The following is a 16,791-nucleotide window of genomic DNA, read 5'->3' on the forward strand; positions in this document are numbered from 1 at the left end:
TGAGAAAGAAAGTGTTGCAGTCAGATTGTATCAACTGTCCTATGACTCACAGTAAGTCTGGCCCCCACAGACAAGGATAGCGCATGAAATCCTGGAAAACTACAGAGCCACAGAAGAATGATACCACTCTCTTCCTAAAAGAAAACACGGAACAGTTGCACCAGTATTAATTAAATCAGCCAATAACTTCCTCAGGGCAAAGTATGTACCAAATCAGTTAAAAGAAACAACCATACACACTCAGTTTCAGCAGGACTGGCCATCTCTCTAGCTCTCATCCCATGTCTAGGGTCTCAAAAGACTTGAGGAATCATTAACTACAGAATTTCAACCACAGGTGGCATCAGCCACTACCTTGGGTGTTTTCTTTACAAGCCTGTGTCAAAGCACAGCAAGGACACAAACCCAGAGGCCACACAGGCTCTGTCAAGCAAGAAGATGGTTGGCAATACTGGAGCTCTAACCTTTTCTTGCCTCCAACAGAAAGACGGTGGTAGGAAATAACCCTCCCCTTGCAGGGTTGCCACAGAGCTGTGGCGAAGAGTGACGGAGGTGACAAGGCCACTGGTGTTGAATAGACAGATGGGAAAAAAAACATGGAAAATGAGACTTGAAGAGGAGGATGCATGCAGCAGAGGGCTGAAGCAGAAAGACAACAGAAGAGTAAGTGAACAGACAAGCTATACTAGGCAAATTTTTATCAGGACCATAGAAAACTGATGCTGAACAATACGTTCCCCTTGGAAATTTAACTTTCCAAGTTAACTGGATTAAAGGTCATCGGACCATAGAGTGTAACGTTTTCCAGGAATACTTTCACTAGCAATGTTCATAGTGCCACAGGGGTGACAAAGAGAATAGTATGAAAATATAAATTTAAATTTTGACATTTATCTTTCACTCACTGCATTGACAAATAGATTGCTTTAGGCAATAGAGAAGATGCTGAAGCTACTCTAGACTAAATAATATTCTGTTCTCATTTGCACAAATACAAATCAGGAGATAAATTAGATGAGATAAGCTAATAGGGGTATTCGTTTCTGTATGTGCTTATTTGTGTGTAATATATGCAACGTCCTTCCCCCCAATTTGCTATTTTTAGTTTGAACTGAGCATAGTCTCTTGCCCAGAACATCAGTGAATCATACTTTCTTGTGCCTCCAGAGACAAATACATCTAAATACATGTTAGAACATCGCTTCTTCCCACCAGCTCCAGAGAACAGTACAAAGATCCACCATCAATTAACATGCAAACCCCACAGTTTGGAGAACCCTGCAGAGCAAGATCAAACCCTTGACTGATTCTGGTCTCTATTTTGGCGAATTTGTCAGCAGCAGAGTCTCATAACTCAAGCAAGTGATTTTCACCCAGCTGGAATTGGCCATTATGTTTGAATGTGCTTATCTGGACACCGAACAAGTGTTTGTTTTCTGCAATAACCACTTATGGAGCATCCAGATTAGAAAGTACAAACATATTGGCTAAATTGAATTAAAGGCAGTCAGTCACTCAAATTAAACACTCAAGGGAAGATATTTCCAAATACAGCAGGAACAACTGAGTATCAGTCAAATGGGATAGTCTCATGTTTAAAACATAAGACCGAGAGTTATTAGATTTTAGTTTCCCCTCCTACCTCTGCTGCTTGTATTTTCCTCTTCATCTTGAGTAAATTATTTATTACCCCAGATTCAAAACGAGGCAATTAGACTCCCTGGCTTTAAAGAGCAGTGTTGAAATAATTAATTCATTATTCTTTACAGAGCACTCTAAAATTATTAGATGCTGATGCAGAAGTGCATATTATTAGTAGTATTATATTCCACTAGCAATTCCAAAAATAACTATCTGGTATGGATTTATAGTATTCTAAATTGAAGTTGGTCGTCCATTGAGTCTTGAACCTGTATTTTTCATGGCAGTGTAAAATGAAGGAAGGAAAATAATCCAGTTGTGATCGTAACACAGTTTCTATTTGCACTGTTCTACTCTCACCAGTTATTTCAGTACTATATTATAGGCACATTAACCATAATGACAGCAAGCACGTGGAAAGAAAGATCATTCCAGTAAGCTCAACGGTGAACGGCAAAGAGCCGCTGTAAATTCTGCAAACAAAATGTATGGGGCTAGCTCAAGCCCTGCTATAAATGGTGATGAAACCAATATCATATGCTTCATTAGAAAACCAGCAAAGAATATTTTTTAACTGGCTTTGGAAAAATGGCCTTCTTTTAAATTATGTTGTTTGCATAAGGCTGAGAGTCACTCAGTCAGTTGGGATCCATTTGCTCATGTGAAGGCAAACATAACCATATCTGTCACTGGAACCGTTTTTGCAGCAAGTGCAGACTGGACAGGTGTATACAGAAATAAACAGTCAGATGTTTACTAGTCTAGGCTGTATCTCTGCTCAAATGCATTTTCAAGATAGTTGTATCAACAAATTAGGGGTACAAATTCCTGTCTCGACTAACTTTGAATAAGACTGCATGTGAATCAGGGTGAAACCTAATGACAATAGGTAACTTGGTACGTTTTCATATTTGCCTAATGAGAATGACAGAACAAATTAAATTTTCATTATCTGTGGGAACACCAGTTTCGAGGTTCTTACAAAGTGATCATTTTATTTAACAACTTTTTTACAGGTGTATTCTATAGTATATTGAAGCAATACAATTAATACCTCTAAAAACCCCATTACCTGTTGGTCATCTGGAGTCCATATACCACAGGTGATCTGACTCTCCAAGTTTATTTCTGAAGACCAGTGTCTTTGTCCACTGACTGAACCAACCAGCACAAATCCATCTCTGTAGGAGATAAGTGCTTGAGTCCCATCATGGCTCCATGTAAAGTCGCTTACCTTAACACATCAAAGACAAGAAAATAGATGTATGGGCCATGTACAAATTTTTCATTGTTTTAATAAAAAGTAGCACTGCACAGAACTAGACAGGGCAACTGTTAGCCCAGTTGTAGCTCTGATATCACTGCTATTGGATAAAGCAACTTTCCTTGCAAAGTGTCTTTGTAACAATTCTTGCATATTCCTTCAAATAAAGAAATGTTTCATTTTCTACTGTGCTTTTTGGAAGGTATAAAGCACCATTCATTGTCCTCTTCATTTTGCCTCTCAGGGCTTGATCACCCTCGACTGCAAAGAAAACAAGCATACCAACCTGTGCCCCCCGATCGTTCACAAGCTCCACAGACCATCTGCCTTCATATTGTATCCAAACAAATATTCCTCCATCTGCATCGCAGGTTGCTAATTTCTGGAATGGTTCGTTCCATCTCACGAGCACAACCTTAAAAGATTACAAACAAAAACAGCATTACAAAAACTACATGTTGTGCTAACAACTATTTAACAAGAACCAGTTAAACAATACTGCAAAATAAACATCACCACATTTAAATCCCAAAGATGTACAAAACAGCAATTTTCAGCACAGCATTAGGCGCCTCTCAAGAACAGCTGGAATTGTTTTGTCATGGCTGTCAGGAAATGCACAATTTCTCACCATCAGGGCTTTTTGGAAGGCATCTCATGCCTTCAGTAAAATCCAACTGTACGCTGGAATGCAGGACTTCATTACAGAAGCAGCAAACAGGAGGCCCCTCACAGACCATCCAACGCTCCTCCCAATGATTTCCCACAGAAATCTCAGAGAGTGTCAGACTGTACGTCAAATCATCACCTCTTGCTCACTTCAAATGAAGTTGTGTGCACTGGTATCAGACTGAATTTGAATACTGATATCAATAGGGACATGAAAAAGAATTGGAGTCCCAAATTATTAAAAAATAAAAAATTCATAGAAAAGTTGCTTTGCTACTGATTGCAGAAGGAATACAAAGCCGTTTTAGGGTCTTCTCTCTGCGTTAGTGCTATCTTGGCTTTTCTGAAGAATTTAATCAAGCCTAAATCTACCAAATTGCTCTCTCATTTCTAATTAATATCAGTTTAACAAATACAATATCTCTTGAGACCTCGGAATAAAACTGAAAAAAGCATGTCATCCTAGTGCTTGGAGCACAAATTAGCAGGAAAACCATTTAGCTTCTGATGGTCACTTTTTCTTAGAAACTTTTTTTCCAAATTAGCTTTGTTCCAAAAACATGTAGATATATACGGGTCGCTTATTTTCATATACAAGGAGATTCCCCCTAGTTATTTTACAGAGAAACAGCATATGCAAACAAAGAAAACATCTATTAAATAATCAATGAGTAGAGTGTTATTTTAACTACTTAATGGGCATCCAGCTCTAATGATGCTTCTTTATATATCTAAATAGACAATTAAATATCAAAAGAGACAGCAGATTTTCTGAAATATATTTTGCTGTTTACAGAGAAGGACTGATCCTCCTAAAGACTATGGTCCTAAAATGAGCTCTGAGTAGACAGACCCTTCATGCTTCTCAACGAAATCAGCAATCATTTTCAGAATCAGGATATAAATATGCATACCTTAAACCTAAACTTGACAACTGAAGAAGGATGATCTTACACTTATTTAGCGAGTGCTAGGCTTATTGACAGAGTGCCAAGGGTGAGAACTTCAGAACCAGTACTGCCAGCCTGAAGTATCAACCCTTGAACGACTAAACAACCACAAGAAAACTGTTTCTTCGTGTATACGTAAAGATCGTACAGATATATGACAAACCACTTCCCTGTTGTTAAGCTGCTAAGAAGAATTCCATTGAGATTTTGCAGAAAAACACCTGCTTCTACTTAATTATAACCCTTGCAGCTGCGCTCCAGGTCACTAGTCCTGTCCCAGTCTGGTAGGCTTTATCATGCCACTAGATGGATTACATTACACACTGCCTTTTTTTTTAGTTTTTATTGGAAGAGCAGCAAATAAAATACTCCATCATAGTAACACAAGCAGATATACTTGGTAGAGGGTTTGCTCTGTCCCTTCCATCTAAACAAGAACAGCACAGATTTGTCATAATTTTCTTTTCTCTTTGGTGTATCTCCCATGCACAGAGCCATCGTCTCATCCACCCTGAGGCAAAATGCAACAACGACCTAACTGTACCTGCCAGTAATGCCTAATAGTATTACAAAAGAAGTGAAGAAAACCCCCAGGGTAACACTGAAAAATCTTCCTCTTTAAAGGCTGGGAGCTGCTAAGGCTAACGATGACTATTAATAGAGTGGAAAGTACTTATCAGCACCAAAAACCAGACCTTTAATACCTAGACACTGCCCATGTTGGACATTTCATAGACCATACAGAATAAATTGCCAGAAAAAATTTAGGAACAGAAGATGAAAGTAATTCTTCAAATAACACGTTCTTTAGCTAGAACCACCAAAGGTGTTACTACCAGCCTTAAAATTTCCCTGTTCTGTCTGGCAAAGATTTGAGACGAGCATATGATTTTATAGATTAAACATACCAGTTGACTTAATGACAATAATTATGGGCAAAGTGACAACAGCTACCTTCATGTGATTTGTCGCTTTTCTATTTTAAATAGGAATCTTGTTAAAACTTGAAGATAAATTTTTATTAAAATTCTGTACAACCTGTCTTGCTTTGGATGTGCTAAAACATACAGGGTATATTTGAATGTAAACAAGATTAACTAGAACATCCCTCCCTCCATCCCAATTAGATACAAATTAGTAACTTCCAAAATAAACTTACTGCTTTATAGTCACAAATGAAAGTGAGACAATGATTAGATATGCCTTCTGATAAAATCACCATAAGGAAGCCAATTTGTCATTTGAAAATTCAATTTCTTTAAACACAGAGCAAATGTTATCATTTGATGAGGTCATTTTAAAGATGCTTCCACCATTTACATTTAATATCTGACTACAGGTGCTGAGTCCACAGCTGCCTTAAGTATTTCCAATTTCATTTTAGACACTTAACATACTGAAAGAGAAATAAGGCAACAAGGATTGCCCTAAGTACTAAGATGACTTTTGGCTTTACGTTGGCTGAAATGTAAAGCATATGAAAACATGCCCCATTGATAGAGCACTTAAATAATGCATAAGCTTGAATTACCCCTCTGCAAAGAGGAATTTTATTGCTAACCCATAAATGCAAAGATATCATTACTTTCACTAACAGCTTCAATTCACAGAGGACCCATTTTTACTTCTCCCTTTATGGTTCTCTGCTTCCTACTTAGCAACTTCACACAGGTACTGAAAGGCTAAACTGTTTTATCTTGTACTGAAAGAGCAAAAACGTTGGTGCACCTAAGAAAGTTGTCTGTGGACCGTTTGTGGTCCACACAGCCTTTGTATACGGCCTCATTATTTTGGTTTGTTTGTAGTTTGTGGCTTTTAAAAATACTATAAAAATTGCAAATTGTGTTCGTTTTTCTCTAGAAAAAAATTGTATCACAGACATGAATCAGCTTCTAAACTGCTATCTCATACATGAAATGATCTCCCATTAATAAAACTTGAAGGCACTCCTGCCCTAATATATTAAGTACAATGTAAAGGCAAATGCTTTCCATGAAGATCAATTCACAACTTGATTTTCAGGAATTAAATTCAATTAATCCTAAAGGTGCTACAAACTCTCCTCAAGAACTGACTGCATATTATAATGCTGCAAACAGCAGAATCAGCAAAAATTTAAAACCTTGAAAAATTATTTTCCTCAGAAATTAAGGATATGTGAGGATTTGTTATCTTCAGTGTCAAAAAACTTGTTTAAGTATAAAATGAAAAAGGATAATATTGTTAATTTACACTTGGGAGATAAACCTGTGCATTCACTTCCAGTACTGTGGAGTACTGAGGGGTGACCTTATTAATGTTTACAAATATATAAAGGATGAGTGTCACGAGGATGGAGCCAGGCTCTTCTCGGTGACAACCAACAGTAGGACAAGGGGCAATGGGTTCAAACTGGAACACAAGGGGTTCCACTTAAATTTGAGAAGATACTTTTTCTCAGTAAGGGTAATAGAACACTGGAACAGGCTGCCCAGGGAGGTTGTGGAGTCTCCTGCTCCAGAGATGTTCAAAACCCGCCTGGACACCTTCCTGTGTAACCTCATCTGGGTGTTCCTGCTCTGGCAGGGGGATTCGAGTAGGTCATCTTTTGAGGTCTCTTCCAATCCCTAGCATTCTGTGATTCTGTGAATAATCAAGAATGAAAAAATTGAGAACATATATCTATTAAAAATGTTGTGCGAACACAAATTATACTTTAGGAAACTCAGTTACTTCCCTGTACTTCTTATCTTCATAGATGCTTTATTTGGAAAAGGCCTTGTCTAATGGCAAAGGAAACATCTGTGTTATTCTAACTGAAATAAACCAAACAATACTTTTTTTTTTAAGATCACTTAATTAATGCTTTAAAATTTCCATTCTCATTCACTCTAATGCTGTTTGGTCCACTACTGCAAAGCCTAATCAGTCACTGGCCCAGAAGGTGACCAAGTTTCTTAGAAAGACATTGCCATAGAAAGACTATCGTGCAGCTAGCAATGTTATTTATGAAAATCTTAAGACAAGAAATTTTGAGTAACTGCAGTTTTCGGAGTAGCATATATGTGATTTATAGTAAATGTGACCTCTTCCCAACAGAAGCCAGGTTTGGTGATTCATTATGTGCTATTGACACTTCAATTATTTCTTTTCACATTTTCTAACACAATAAAAGATTGCTAAAATCCAAAGCATTCTGAGAGATTTTGTTATTTCTAACTTCATTACAGTTTTTGAAGGAGGTGACTGAAAATATTATACCCATCAATCTTTCAAGAGCAGAAGTCCTTAATCTAGAATGTCATACAACAGTCATTACTGTAACCTTATATCTGTAGTTCCTAAAACATGCAGTACACAACTGCTATAGAGGCAAGGGACAAACGTCTAGAAAAAATGAATAAATAACTAAGGCAATTAGTTCCTAGAGTTCCTTAACAAATGTGTATAGATTTAATTACTGATACACGGCAGTGAGTCACTGTGAGTCATTTTTTTTTTAATCTTCGATCTTCTATCCATTTTACTGGGGAGCAGGCATATGCTGTAAAGATAGAGGTCTTCTCCAGCATTCATTTTCACATATGCAGTGGAGATGTGCTTGCAGATGGACTATTGCAGCAACAGAGAGTAGAGAATGCTTGATGGCAAATTTTGATTGCAGCACAATTTGCTCCACCTTGAGAGACATGTTCTGGCATAAGCATTTCTGAAACTACAAGCAAAACAGGCATCTTTGCAGGGTGCACAGGATGTGATGCATTATAACTCCTTTAAGCATATACAATACTAAACATTCTATGGAATTGCTGGCCTTTCTTCCCCCCAAGAAAGGATGCTACTCAAAAGCTTCTTCCAATCCTGTGCTTTTAGGAAAGTACTAAGCTTTTAAAGGAATGTATAAGGGTTGAAACAAAGCACTGGAAAAGAGGACTGTACAATGTACCTTGGATCACTGAGCATCACCCATTTGCTGTACCAAGCAATCCTATTACGCAATCCCCTAATACATAGATTGACCTTCATTCATGGTTACAAGTATAGAGAAATATGTGCATATGGTACATGCAACACGCCAGCACACATTATGGGTTATTAAAGGCAACAAAGATGAAGAGATCAGTAAGTATATCTATCAAAGAAAAAAGATGAGTGTACAGAGGTGAACCGAGATGTGACATAAAAGTAAAGTGACCAGAGAAACCAGTAACCACCTTTAATTGCTAATTCAGTTCAGTGTCTCCCTACATAATATATATATATATGTGTGTGTATATAATGTATGTATACATTGCATACATATAACGTGGATGTGTACATGATCCCTATTAAATCCTTGAGGAAACTGTGCCAACTTTGTACATTTGTTGACTTGAAGTTAGTTAACTAAAGTGGATTTTTATAACTGAAATGTAATTAGAAGTGACAACAGGTGCCCAAAATAAGCAGCAGGGTTGCAGATAACAAGTCGCTGCTTCTCACTATACCTATAACCAATGCTTGGTTCTAAATGGTTCTGCATATGTTTAGTTCAACAAAATGTAAAGTTTAACTATTTTTTAAATATTAGTATTTTTTAGAAACAGGCTATTCAAGTTTCTCTCTCCTAATTTATCATGCCGCAAACAGATTGTTTCCAATTTTTCTTAATTTCATCTTCACCTTATGACCTTCATTTCTTTCCATGACAAAAATCAGCAGACACAGTAGACAGCTAGTTTGCACCTCCTGGGGTGGCACACCCACCTTCCTACCCTACGTGTCTTACATGGCATTCTCTAACCACACACTCCCTGCCTCTCCCACACCCACAGAGCTTTGACTTTTTGTTTCCAGTGACAACACACCCAGGTGGAAGTGCTTTGTTTGCATATGGAGCTGTCAGCTTCCAAGGTAGGATATCGATCAAGGGTTTATTTTTAAGAAGAAACTACTACTATTAATAACATTTGCTGCAGTTAAACAATGACAAATTTATAATAGTATCTACATTTATTGGGAAAAACTGCCAACTCACAATAGGGGTTGCATGTTACACAGTGGGTAAATGAACAGCAAATGAGTTCTTGGAGACAGAAAACACCATTAAAATTCTTTGTGTTGATTTAGTCTAAATAATAAGAAAATGAACTCTACCTGGAAGGACTGGAGTTGCCTCCAGCTATCTGAGGGATGGATGTCCTTTAATAGCCCTGCCCCCTGGCACGGGAGAAGCTGTGGCCACTGCTGAGATGTGCTGGTGGCACCTGCCCACCCCCCCGACAGCACCTGCTCACCACCCCTGAGGGCTTCAGGTGCTGCCGCCAGCAGCACTTCCCACTGCCACTCACATGTCAGAGGTCTGCCCCTTCACCCCAGGATCCTACTTTTCCCTTGAAAAAAGCTGTCATCTTGCTTTTGCTGCTCTTTGAAAAGGAGCTTGAATTTCTATATATACTATTTAAACAAATATAACAGCATTGTTGTGAGAGATGATGTAAAAGCTATTAATTATGGGATTTTAAAAATACAAAAAAAGTCCATGCAACCACCCAATTTCAATAGCCTTTTTTATTTTTCCTTTAAACCAGTATCTGATTTCATGGTATATAACATTATCAATAAGCTAAGCGTGACATCTGCATCAGTGGGGGACCTAACCTTGTGATGACTGAAACCAGAGATAAGGCTAGACCAGCAATAAGGTGCTGACCTGAATGGTCCGCGTCCAACTCTGTACCTTCTTCTGACCACAGACTTCTCTGTGGTCCTCACATGAAAACCAACCCCAAAGGAACTACATTCCTAACTCAAACACCTCAGGTAAAGCACTAAAGGTAAGTACAATGTAAGGATACATTAGAAGCTCTGTGCCATTTTGTGTAATATGCTTGCCCTACTTTTTTTCCCCTTTCTCTTTGGTGTTTGTAAGGCTCAGTGCACACATCGGGCTGACAAAGACTCAGATCATCTGCTCAGCTGCATAAAGAAGCAAAAAAGGCCAGGTAGGAGCAGTGCAGTTTACCAGCAATATCTTTCTGAGCAAGCACAGGGGAAGGAACCATTCACCCAGCGCTCACCCGCTCTCCGTGGGAGCAGCTCTGCAAGTAACAGTCTGGTGGCTCACCCGCTGGGAAGAGTGTTGATGCTCCCCAGCAAGTTTTAATTTGCTTTGCAGACGAATGCCACACATGCCTATTTTTAAAATTTATCTCAGAGTTGGCATCCAACCCACCACATATACCTATTTCGGAAAGGTATCATACAGTTGGCACCCAACTCCAAATGGAAGGCAGTCTGACCTTTAGAAACTCTAGGGGATGATTTTGGCAAATAGGCAACTGCAAGAAAATCTTGTTTTGATAGCTTCTTTGAGGAGGGAATGTACTTAGTGTGAGTAAGATGTCTTCTTAAAAATACCTAGACTGTCAACATTTCACTGAATACATTTAGGAGCCTTGATAGTAAACTGACAAGGACTCAGAAAGGCTCTAAAGTTTTACAAATCTCCTTATGTTAAGTCACACACTTCATTTTAAGAAATACATCCCCAAGTCTATTAACCCCAAGGACTTGCCACGTAACCATTTTATACATTTACAGAACTCAAAACATGCCATCTGATCCCCTACCTTAGAGGAAAGCATCCCCAGTACCCTCACAGGTAAAAAGAAGAAGTGTTATGCTCTTATGAATGAAGTGGTTCATGGGACCAGTCCCAAAGGAATTAGTATTTTCACTTTGGAATCACCGCGTTTAATCGTGGCTTCAAAGAACTATACTTGTGGGACATTTACCCAAAAAAAAAAAAAAATTCAAACCCAAAATTAGCTGTATCCAAGGTATATCCAATAAAAGTGTTTGAAGCAGCTGGGGATCTCTGACAGGCCGCTTGTCAGAACTGGAAGCTGCATGTGAGAAATGGAACTAACACACAATATGAACCTAACATGGATGACAAGATGTTGGTATACTCCTACCAGTTCTCATTTGAATAAGTTTCTCAACTATTCTTTCATGGGCTACTTGAAAATAGATAGGTATAATCTGAACGAAAAGAATCAAGGTATGAAAAGAGTGAGGGCCTGAAGTGAATCGCCCATATGCACAAGGTACCTATGCACTACGTTCTTGGAAGGGAAAAGGTTGGAGATCTGCTCATTTCCCAAGGATGCTCAAGTCCCAAAAGCTCCTTCACAGAAAAGATACCTGATTCCACAGAAAAATCTTTTTTAGAGTTATGTCATGCTCACTTCAGTGAGGGAAACTCCTTTATAGCATGTACACTACTACTTCTTCTGTTAAGGGTCTTCCTGCTGTTAAGCATCCCTGTGAGATACTTCTGTTTAACTGCCTGTACATACTCTCTAGAAGCACAGAGGCAAGCGCAAGTTCACTAAAACCAAATCAAAACTGAATGTTGACAAGGATTAGCAAAGGATAAAATAGTACTATAATCTCCTTCCTTTATAAGAAGAAAGATCTCACTTTGTTCTTGTTTCCGTACAGATAAAAACAACACAATAAAGAGAGACAACTATTCTAGCTAAAGATGAACAACCATTTTGCCTTAAGATCAAAATAGAATCATAGAATAGTTTGGGTTGGAAGGGACCTTCAAAGCTCATCTAGTCCAACCCCCCTGCAATGAGCAGGGACATCTTCAGCTAGATCAGGCTGCTCAAAGCAAAATGGTTCTCACCCTTTCTAGCAAATCACTGATGCATACCATTAGGAAAGGTCCATTGCTGTTATTAATAAAAATAAGACACATGCAATAACTGTGCAGAGCTGGCAGTTTGGGCATCTACACTCAAATATTTTCCCACAAGAAAAAAAGGACCAGATTTAAAATTCTCTGGTATTTAGCCTAAGTTAAATTAAGAAGTCCATGAGCCTAGTGCTCATTTCACTGAGGTCTGGTATAAATCAGAACCATTTTACAACCTCCACAGTTACATTCACTTTTAGGCTGTGTAAAAGAAGAAGATCAGTGTAAAAGAATCTCAAGCTTTAAAAACAAGAATAACATTCACTGACATCCACCTTTGCATCATCACCACATTTGGAGACCATCACCACACAATTTGGAGACCATGCACATCTTTGTTAGAAGTTCCAAGGAACGGGGAGAAAAAACCAACCACAACACCCCCCATAAGACAGATTTAAAACTCTTTCTGTCTTTTTTCTCTGGCTAAACATACAAAAAAATATTGGATGCAGACACACATCCTGTAGCAGAGCCTATGGATTTTATTCTGTCTCTTCTTTTTAAAAATATATAATCAAGGACAAAATACTGCTTGGAACTATGCATTATATCCAAAGTGATGGTTAACCAAATAATTACAACAAACAAACCAAACCCAGAGGAGACAGGATAACAATAAACATTTATGAAAACCATTCCTATTCCAAATGAATTAGCTCTAATCTGCTCTCTCAACAGTAGCTACTTAGGAATTCCTGTAATATCTTTGCACCTTGTAAATGCTGTCTTGTTTGGGAATACACCACGGTAATGAATTGTTGGAAAAAGTCAATGAAGTGACTATGACAGAGACACTCTCCCTTATACTAGATCTAGTTTGGTGGTTAAAAATTCCTGATGAACGGTTCATGTAATAGTGAAATATAATTTTATAACTTTACATGTATACTAGCATGCACAAGAACATTATTCAAAGGAAAACAACCACTTGCACTTCTAGGAAACTTTAAATGAATCTCATTAATAAACATTATTTTCTAGAACTGTGCCAGTTAACAAAAAGAAGAGAGGTACTACAAGTTCTTCACCTTTGGGAGTCTATTCTGAGAAGTGTCAGAAAAATAACGGTGTCTCATGACCACATACTGAGGATCTGTCTATATCAAATATACTAAGGCAAAAGCTGATTTTTCCACTTACTGGATATTCAAATTCATACAGTATGGCAATTAAGTAACATTATTCCAGGTTTCTGATCCTCATCACTAGCATTTGTGGTAGAGATTTTATAACCAGAAGCTGGCCAATGCCTATCTTGATGATTTTACAGGGTAGACTACAACTTAGATTGTACCTGCTTAGCTGAAATCACTGTAACATTGCTCCAAACAAGTCTTAAATGGAACCCGACTGCAGCAAAAGCTTTGTGCAAGGCCCCTCCATGAATATTAACTTCACTCTTCAAGAACTGCAGAAAAAACTAGTTTTTTTTGTCAGCAGTGTAAACAGAAAGGACCTTAAAATTCAGAGGCAAGTGTCAAAAAGTGTTGTCCAAGCGTGATTATTTCTCTGACAGCTACAGTACTTCAACCTGATTTTTTTTTTTTTTTCAAACGCAAGGAAGTAAAAATAATCCAAACTTCAGTAAGAGCACAGATCAACACTTCAAATCTATTAAGATTTCCCAGGTGACAAGTGCTGTGCACTAGTGCACTAATTCAATTAAGGTGAGTTATGAGGCAAACTGGAGACAAATGGTACAGCTGAGCATTTCACTGCCAAATTGGGACTATTTTACTATCCCACATTCCCAAAGAAATACTCAGCTATCGTTACCCTGATCATCAAGTCCAACAGTAAGACCTCTGTGTGAGTTACACGCAATTGTAGAACATTTCTGGCAATCTGAGGAATATCAGTGACCATAAATTAGCCACAGAAACTGAGAAAAGAAAGCATTTGTACGATCTTCATTGGACTGCCTGGGCTGTCTTTGCACAAAGACTGTGCATCCGTAATTCTTTTGTGAGAAGGACAGAATTCCCCCACACTACCTTGTGAAGGTAGGACACCTACTTTAGCTTCCACTATATGAGGCCACCCCCTGAGCCCCTCACCTGCCGGCTGCCCCGAGTGGGTTTGTTTAGACAACGTTCAGCTAGTGGCATTTGAAGCAGCTATTGAGGCAACTGTGTAATTGCTGAGACAGACATAGAAAGCAAAGTGGAAAATGAAATAGCATTTATTTTCAAGGCTAACAGTGTCAGGGAGAGAGACGGCAGTAAAACAGAGAATGTAGAAGGGGCAGCACAGCCACTCAGCACCTGCAACTCTCAGGACAGAAAGGTACAAACAGGAAAATCTAAATTAGCAACACAAATAACTAAAAGTCACAATATTTGCATGCAAAACATTCAGTTTGGTGTATTACAGTAAATAAGACAACAGATACCTACCAAGAATTACTTTGTTAATATATATTGCCCCCATGGAGGCTCTGATTCAGGCTTCAGATATATTGGTCCAACTAATTTGCAACCGATATGATATACATTTCTGACAATGTGAACACGAGCTAAAGAAGTGCCATACTCTAAGAAATGCCAAAGAGCTGATTTTGAAAACGCCATCATGCTTTGTCTGGCCTGCAGTTCTGCACCAACTGTATTCAGAACAAACCCCTGTAAGCAGTTTTATCTCCATTTCTTATTTCTTCATGAAATAAAACTGTACTGTGACACCGCTGGAAAGTGATCAATATTTTTTCTTGTTTGACTTTCCACAGAATACAAGGGAGCTATAAGTAAGGGGTTCAATCAGACGCTCGAACAGGAGGATTGCAAGAGGCAAAGTGGAGAACCCCAGAAGGCACAAATCTCTGCTATTCCTTTTTACTGCTGTGGCATAAAGGTAGCCTCAACCAGAAGAGACCCTTGGTTGTTGGACTGCACCATTTACGAACAAGGACAGCCTTTGAAGTTTTTAGCCTTGAAGACAAAGCAAAAAGCAGGCTAAGGAAACCCTGCAGAGAAGGCTAGCTCTAGAGAACTGTAAAATGCCTGTATTTGCTCAATGCACTTGAAAGGGCTGAACTATCAGTTGGGAATGTAATTCTTAGGCACCCTAATGGGATAAAGGGTCAACGTGAGGCTACCAGATCATCGGCCCTATGTGTGACAGGAAACACACATTTGACTTTCTAGGACAATAGCTGACCCCATCTAATGCAAATATTAACAAACACATTGACTACTTGTGGCACAGAAAGCAGTTTTCAAGGAACTGAGCTAAAACTGGCTTACTTCTCAGAAACCAAAGAGCAACAATATTCAGCCTTTAACAACCCAGCCAGTATACAAACCACAGACTAGAGATGAAAGTTGCTTGATCCACATCCAAGAGCCTGAGCCAGCTAGCTTATAAGCACTGCATGACTGTAAAGTAATTTTTATAGTTTAGACAGTTTATCCTTCACATCACCCAAAAAAACAGAAAGAAAAAGCAATAAGAAGTATACACATTTCTGTTCTTTGCCCCAGTAAAATCCTTAAGAAAGCTTCACCAGGCAAAATAAGCAGATGTTTTCTATCGCAAGTCACTTGCTTGTTGATGAGCATCTGCAATATGATCGAGACAAAAACCTAGTGAAGGAATGAACTATATTTAGGCAAGCAAGTCTGTCCGTGCACTACTTCTACATTATCCAGATACCCTCTCCTTCCTTCCTGTCATATGAAAGTCTCCATGCAAACTGTTCTCCTTTCAGGTTTTCAATAAAATGAGAACTAATATGGCTAAATACAGCAAAGAAGCAGAGGCAGGTGGCTACCAAATTTTTCCAAAAGTAAAAAGTCTCCTAAATCAAAAAGGAAACTGTTTCAAAGAAAAAGTATTAGTATTTAAACAACTTAAACATGAAACTTGACAATTTCTACACCTCTGTCAAACACCCTTATAGTAGAGTTAGAAGAGTTACCAACTTGAAAACACCTATTTCAAACAGCGACCCGGTGCTACCTACCTAAGAGCCTGCCCCTGTCTGTGCTACCAAGCCTTCTACACCAAGTCATTGCAGCTTTCCTCCCGCTACAAAGCCTTCTTCCTATTCTTCAGGCTGGGGCACTCTCCATGTTTAAGGCTTCTGTCTCTCTGTTTTAGCTAGTTCCAGAGAAAGACTCTAGACCACATACAAAACTAGCAGTGTACATTCATACCCCCTGCCCTCAATTCAGCATTTTCCTTACAAACCTTGGGGTGTTGTCGTTTTTTTCTTGTTTTGTTGTTTGCTTGTTCTACTATTTATTGATCTGCATCATTTCTGATGCCTTTGAGGGAAAAAAACAAGCCCCACATGTTCATATTAACCAGAAAAATTAGGCAATAAGACAAGGTTCTGCAAGAAATTGTGGAGCAAACATCTACTAAAGTATTTAAAACTGTAAATACACAACATGGATTTAACATAGGTATTGTTAAATAAACGCTGCGATAATGCAAGAGGTTGCCCACAAGTGCTACTGGCCACACTTTCTGACTGCCATGATTCTATGAAGTTCAATCTCCAAACCAGAAACCACTGCCACCGGACATCACTT

At 38.6% G+C, this 16,791-nt stretch overlaps 1 protein-coding gene across 12 annotated transcripts in view; it reads right to left on the minus strand.

Moving 5' to 3' along the window:
• TULP4 (TUB like protein 4) overlaps positions 1 to 16,791 on the minus strand; it is a 155,291-nt gene that overhangs the window by 52,810 nt on the left and 85,690 nt on the right. For all 12 annotated transcript variants that reach the window (XM_065057291.1, XM_065057279.1, XM_065057282.1 and 9 more), the window contains 2 exons: positions 3,192 to 3,320; positions 2,714 to 2,875 (listed from right to left, as the gene is read on the minus strand). In XM_065057291.1, the coding sequence (XP_064913363.1) occupies positions 2,714 to 2,875; positions 3,192 to 3,320 (291 nt within the window). The remainder of the gene's footprint in view (positions 1 to 2,713; positions 2,876 to 3,191; positions 3,321 to 16,791) is intronic.

This window comes from Columba livia, chromosome 3 (assembly GCF_036013475.1).
Source record: "Columba livia isolate bColLiv1 breed racing homer chromosome 3, bColLiv1.pat.W.v2, whole genome shotgun sequence".
Classification (NCBI taxonomy): domain Eukaryota; kingdom Metazoa; phylum Chordata; class Aves; order Columbiformes; family Columbidae; genus Columba; species Columba livia.